This window comes from Tupaia chinensis, unplaced genomic scaffold (assembly GCF_000334495.1).
Source record: "Tupaia chinensis unplaced genomic scaffold, TupChi_1.0 Scaffold144750_1, whole genome shotgun sequence".
Taxonomy (NCBI): domain Eukaryota; kingdom Metazoa; phylum Chordata; class Mammalia; order Scandentia; family Tupaiidae; genus Tupaia; species Tupaia belangeri.
In genome coordinates this window covers 1-6,744 of record NW_006204610.1, presented here as the reverse complement: position 1 = coordinate 6,744, position 6,744 = coordinate 1, and the positions used below count along the sequence as shown (strand labels likewise).

General features: G+C 52.4%; 1 protein-coding gene across 1 annotated transcript in view; it reads left to right on the top strand.

The window, feature by feature from the left end:
- Positions 1-6,541, top strand: part of LOC102485173 (V-set and transmembrane domain-containing protein 4) — a gene marked incomplete at its 3' end in the record, with an annotated part of 28,341 nt that extends 21,800 nt beyond the window's left edge. Inside the window, exon 5 of the mRNA XM_006167416.3 lies at positions 6,262-6,541. Within this exon, the coding sequence (XP_006167478.3) occupies positions 6,262-6,541 (280 nt within the window). The remainder of the gene's footprint in view (positions 1-6,261) is intronic.
- Positions 6,542-6,744: the final 203 nt, after the last annotated feature.

Genomic DNA, 6,744 nt, shown 5'->3' with positions numbered 1-6,744 from the left:
GAAAGTCAGGACTAATTTTTTATATTTTTCTGTGCAAAAACGTGTCATGACTTCGCCAGCAATCCAGTATAACCTTGTTTTCAGACGGTAAGAAGGGCGTGGGACAGGAAGAAAGGCCCCTACTTTCTTAGTTTTACAATAACACCAACTCGTTTTCCTGGCTTAAACTTGCTCCAGAGTGAGAAGGGGATCCCTGATGGTATCCCCCACCTGGAGGTTAAAGCACTGAGCTGCATAATTTGTGTTTGTTTTGTTTGCTTGACTCCGGAATTCCTCCTTCTAGGTGGTGTTAGAGAAGGCTCTTCAAGCGCTGTAAAAAAGGAAAGTACGGCCCTGCTGTGATTGTATTTCAGTTCAGGTTGCTTAAAGAGTTAGGGCCCTAGAAATAGTTCGACGACTTTAAGCGAGTGGTTTTCAACCACGTTAGAATGACTCAAGAACTTTAAAAACTCAGATGCCTGGACCCCGTCTCCAGAGATTCTGATTTAGTTGGAACCTGGTAAAAGCTCTCCAGATGGCTCGAGTGCAGCCAGACTGAGAACGGCGGCCTTGGAAGAGTGTTTCCTGGAGCCTGGCTCGGCCCAGCACAGAGCGTCACCGGGAGCTCTTACAGCTGCACCTCGCTGCTCCCTTTCCTGGCTCACAGAATCAGAAACTCGGGGGATGGAGCCCCACAATGTGGGTTTTAATCCAGTCTCTCTGGGATTCTGCTGCTTAGTCAGCTTTGAGCCTTAAAGCGGGGTTCTCAATGACTTTGCCCTTTGGGGAACATTTACCAATGTCGGGATACCTTTTTGGTCAGCATGACTGTGGAGCTGCTCCTCGAATTTAGTGCAAGCAGGTCAGGGAGGTTGCCAACACCCTATGCTGATGGAAGGGCCCCACAACAAAGACCTCTGGCTCCCAATTCAAGAATGCCAGGCTGCTTAATGCTAGCCGGAGTAGGAGTGGTCGGAGGTGTTATCGTGAGGATTATGAGCATGAACAGTGGAACAATGCACTTCGTGAGTGGTTAGGCAGCGCCTTTGATCAATCAAAGACAGGCGGATGTTCTGAGATGGCCTGGTACGTGGGAAGGACTGTGTCTTGGTACGGCATTTGCTGATAACGAGTGATCCTGCCAGAAGGAGCCAAGGACATGCCTCTCCCTTGGGGCCTCACCCTCACCTCTGTTAACCCAGTGGGTGCTGCGGGGGAAGAGGAGCTGTCCTGAGGGGGTGCTGCTTTGGACCCAAACCCACCTCTTCCAATAACTATAAAGCAATGGGTAGAAGCATTTTCTGTGTTAGAAAAATTTTGCATGTTGTTTGCAAACCATTCACATGTCCCCACGCAGGCTGCTGGGACGGGTCGCTTAGTTGTGAGGTCAATGTGTGTTTTGTTTCTCAGATGGCACTTTCTCGTCCCCAGCAACGATTCTCTGTACTCCCCACCTTCCCTTCTGCACCTTCCTCACGGCCTGTTTCTTCATCGGATGCCTTCTCTTTGCAAAGTATCCCGCCCCTCCCTCCGCTTCTCATCAAGGTTGTACCTACATGTTGACAGCGGGGCCTCACAGAGGGAAGCAGCAGAGACAGCAAGGGCTACCCTCCTCCGTGCTGTTCAGTAAAATAGAGGCGACCCAACTGAGTTCCGCCTCGTTTCTGGAGCTGCCCTGTCACCAGGTACTGTGACAGGTGGGGTCACGGGCCTGGGGGATCCTAAGGTAGGTTGGGGGTGTGATAGCTCAGCCCTGTTAATCATCAGATGCCCAAGAACCGCATGGTGATGAAGGCAGCTGGATCCCACGTGGCCGACTGCTCCATTCACTTCCCAGACCCAGAGCTTGAAAAACACGTCAGATGCATGTGTGCTCCCAAAGTCCCAGGAGGAGGGAGAGATGGAGAAGGGATTGTGGCATGACCATCCACCCTGGGTGTGCTTTCTCATTTTCCCTTTCCCTGTTTCTCTTCAGTGAGCGCAGATGCCCTCTGGCAAAAACAAACTAACAACAAACAAATATCTTGGAAAGACTGTGGGCTCCCTCCCTGAGATTCTGATGATTAGGGAGGAGTCACAGATTGGCACTTTCTCAGGGTCCAAGCTGCTTCTGATGCAAGTGGTCTGAGGACCATGTTTTGAAAATACCGTGGTACAAAAAACAAGACAGTCCATTTGGAAGGATGGTGGCAGTTAGTCCTGACACGTCTCGGGCACAGTCAGCGAGCATCTCTGCGTTTATAATTCAGGCTCGTGCTAGATGGATCAGCTCCCGACCTAATCCGCACTGGAAATCCACAGCCCGACTCAGCTCGCTTCTCCACGGAGGATCAGTCCCTTCCGGACATTGAACTCGCGCTGCGTCCGGTGCCTCGGTGCCCACGGAGCGGCTCTTTCTGAAGCTTCATCTATGTTCGGCGGCAGCAGCAGCGTCGTGGATTTTGCTTTTTTAACCTAGCCCAGCTTGGCTGAGTTCAGGGTTAGGGTGGAAACTCATTGGCTCCCAAGTGCAGGCCTTTGCCCTTTTGTTCCTGGTGGGGAGAGCTCCTGCGCAGTTTGCGGAAGGATCTCCATCCTCCTGGGACCCATTCGGCCTGGCTTTGTGCCCTCCACACAAAAGAGGCATTGATTGTCTGGCCTGGTGAGATCCTGGAGTGAGTTTAAACCCCTAAGCGGTGACGATCGGGTTTTTCGCCTCCAGCGAGATAATATTACAGGTTGGATTCAAAAGCAGCAGAAGCGCACGGAGCTTTATTGCCAGATCTGCCATCTCACTGGCTTTTTGTGTTTGCCCTGGAAATGCGCGGTGGAAGGTGATTCAGAGATGGGAGAGTGAGGTTCCTGGACCCTGCGGAGGAATGCTGGGTCACCCTGTTTCAAAGCAGCACTCAATAGCCCTTGCTGGGATCAGGGTTGCCTGGCAACAGGTGCAGCCTGCCTGGCCCTGGCTCAGCTGGGCTGTCTGGGAGGACCCCAGCTGGTGGGCGGACATTCATGCCCCTGTCTCGCCTCCCCGCCGCTGCGCAGCCACTGCGGCCTGTCGTCCTGCCATCTGCTTCGGGGGAGCCCTGGCCCATTGCAGCTCACGGCTGAGGCCGAGCATGGCTCTGGTGTTTTTGGAAGTCCAATGGCAGAAGACAAAAGTGCAAATGAATTTACACGATTTAAAATTATTGTGGGTGTGCGGGTGTGTGTGCGTGCCCAGAGTCTCCCAAGGAGAATGGAGAACGGGATTGTGGTGTGGCCAGTCCCCCACCGGGGTGATCTCTTACTTTTGCCCTCTGTGTCTGTCTGCCTGTCTCTCTCTCTGCACCTGCCCTACCACAAATGGAAAAAGAAGTGTGGGTGCGCAGGTATATGTGGTATTTTTGAAGCTAATTCCAGATTTGGTTAAGTACAGATGTTTTGTTAAATTAGGGCCTGAAGGTCTGGCTTCAGCTTCCAAGAAGTTTACTTAGCCCGATCCAGGTTTTAGAACATTGAGTCAACATTCGTAATGCGAGGGACTTTTACATAGAAAGTGAAGGACAGCCAGCTGAGAGCAGTCCCCTGGATCTGAGGTGGGCACAGCTTCGTAGCACCTGACATGATGAAAAGGGGGCCCTGGTCTTAGTGGCTGAGTTCAACTTTTGTTTGCAGAACACAGCCGGGAGGTGGCTTCAGGGTCTCAAGTAGTCAGCAAGGACAATCGGCCTCATGCAGCAAGAAGAATGGTTGGGACAGGAGAGGAAAATCCGAACTTGGAGTGCTGGCTGCTGCCCAGGGGAGAGAAACTAGGGCTTCTTCTGAGATGTTGTGCTCAGATAAAGGCTCCTGTGTCTTCAGGAACACAGCAGAGGGTGACCAGGCCTGTCCTCGTGCCTGCGGAGACCACGCATGGGTAGCGGTGCCACTGGCCCAGTCCTCAGCCTGGAGGCCCATGTACTCGGCACTGTGGCTAAGCCTCCCGGACTGGCAGGTGTTGGATGATTCTGTGCCAGCCCAGCCTGTAGGAGGCCCCATGGGCTGCATGGAGGAGACTGCCATCTGAAACCGAGACTCGGGCCTCTAGAAGCCCTTCACCTCCTGCCAGGTCAGAGCAGGCTACAGATGTCTCCAGTGTGCTGCTGGGGACTTGGAAGAGCTGCCTGCAGCCATTCTCACCTGTCACTTGTCCCTCCTTGCTTTCCGCGGTCCTGAGAGCTGGGAAAGGCTTTGGACAAAGAGGTGAGCTGGGTCAGGCTCCTGTTCCCGGAGCATGATGACTTTGCTGAGACAGCTTTCCTCTCCTTTCCAAGAACGAGGCTGAAGCCCCTGCTCCCGGAGCATGATGACTTTGCTGACACAGCTTTCCTCCCCTTTCCAAGAACGAGGCTGAAACCCAAGTGCTCTGCCTCTGGCCAGCGTCCCCATTGGAAACCCTCGCAGTTGTGGCATCTCCTGCCCACCTTCAGTCCACCTGGCACTGTGGTCCCACAGCGCTGCTCCTAGAGCAGTTTGCCCAGTGCTGGGACTGGCCACATGTGCACCAAGTCCTGGCCACCCTATGTCGTGAATCCTGGTCTGAGAGCTCTGCTCTGGCTCCGAGTTTACGATGAAGTGTCTTGTCCCAAGTCCAAGGGTGCAGCTGTTTAAATGGAGGCCCAGGCCTCCATCCTGGGTCTGATGGCCACGAGGTTCTCCATGGGTCTCCAAACTCGTGCATCTGAATCCCAGCCCCTGCAAAGAAAGGCCGTTCCATTTTAGGTGTATGAGAGTTTTCCGTTCCTGTCTCTGGCTCCTCTCAACCATCGACTGCTCACCTCTAAGCTGGCTGCTGTCCCCTCCTCCCTGCTGAAACGGCGCTCCTCTGGGGCTTGCCCAGTGGCTTCCCTAGGACAAAGTGCAGTAGGGGCTTGCCAGCTACACCTGATACATCATAGAACCTTCTTAGGAGACTTCCGCCTTGGTTTCTGGAGCCCACTCCCATCCTCTGCTTCCGTGGCTGGCTCGGGCTCCCTGTGCAGGTCACCCGGCCCTTCCTTCTGCTGGCCCCACTCCCGGCCTTCGTGTACGACTGCGTGCCTCTCGGCCTGGAACCTTCCTGCTGTGCTTTCTCCTATTTTATGTAATACTTTTAGACCAGAGTTACCAAACCCATTCAGACTAGTTTAGGCAAAAGTACTGAGCGGTCCTAAGGACATGGGAGGATCTCAGGGCCCCAGGGACGGAGGTGGAGCGTGGATTAGGGAGGCAAGGGTCAGAAGAAGCCTGAAGATCTTATTCCATCCTACTCCCCTTTGCTCTCGTGGAACTGAAGGCTGACCTGTCCTCTAGGCTCACCCTGGAAGGCAGCCCCCTACCATCCCCAGCAGGCCGGCTCTTCCAGTTTAAGCACTTAACTAACTGCTTCTCCATGTCCCAAGGGCTTCACAAAGGTGCATTCCCGTTGATGCAGCAGTTCCGCTTCTAGGAACTTGGTCTTGAGAACATCATGTGAGCGATGCATTAAGGTTTAAGTTTATGGATGCTCGCCCTGGCATTGCTCATTAGGAGGAACTGCTCATGGCCTGAGAAGCTGACAGTAAGAGACTTAAATCACTGAGGATACTCTCATGATAGACCTATCACATGTTTCGGAATGATTTAAAATCAGATTTGGGGAAGAGCTTCATGAGAACAGGAGGCTAGGTGAACAAACAAGTGAGAAACTGTGTGATCTCAATTGAAAAACACACGCATATACCTCATTGGGAGTGGTTATCTCAGGCACCATGATGGCTGGAGACTGTCCTCTCTGCGTTTCCTTGCTTTGGGTTATTTGGGATATAACTCAGAGCAGAGCTGTAGTCTCTTCGAAGTCCCTTGAGACCTCCACAGGCTGGGTGGGCTCCCCTGAGCCCTCGCCCTAGACACATTCCTGTTGCTTTGGTTACAGTGCAGTTCCCTGGCTTTTTTGAAAAGAGACCTCCGTGTGTTTATACTTCTGTTGAGTTGTTTGAAAAGTCATGGCATATTTTTGCTTAGAAAAAAACGTAGAAAAATGGCTTTCCTGACAACCTAATATCTCCTGGGCCTCGGAGAGGGCTGAACGTGGCTGGTAACACCTGTGGACTGGACAAAGGCATTTAAGTCAGCGGAGACGCACGTTTGCTAGCATTTTGCTTTATAGAGGTTAAAATAACGCTCTTGGCTTCCCTGTTCGCTCTCTGAACAGCTGACATTCTATTGATCAGAGTGGTGATAAAGTTGATTCTTATTATTTAAGAAGTGTATGTATTACTAAGTCTAACTCCCAAGACTTAAACACCTTTTCGTCTCAAGACTATTGTAGATCAGCATCCGTTTCTAAGAAAGAATACGAGGAGACGCCCTGTGCCAGGTCGTGCCCTTTACCCAGCTCTCCCAGCGACAGTACCCTGCAGAACTGCACTGGAACCACAGCCACCTGCGGACCTTGGTCCAGAGGAGATGCAGAATACCCTGCCCCTACAAGGGCCCTGAGGGCGGACTCGCTTTCTCTCATCTTCACTCCCTTCCTCTTTTTAGAAGCTTTTGCCTTCGGGTGTGTACACTTGCTGAAGAGAGAGACAGAGACCCTGAGAGGGAAGTAAGAAATGATCCCCTGCTTTTTAAGGGTTTTGCCATAGGGCATGTGTTCATCAGAAAGAAACTGAAAGACAGTGAGAGGGAAAGTGAGAAATCACACCCCAGTGGGTAAGGCCATGCCCTTCTCCTCCATTCTCTCCCCGGGATCTTGGACATGCACATACACACTCTCAGCATGAGTTTCAAGCCACCGGGTCT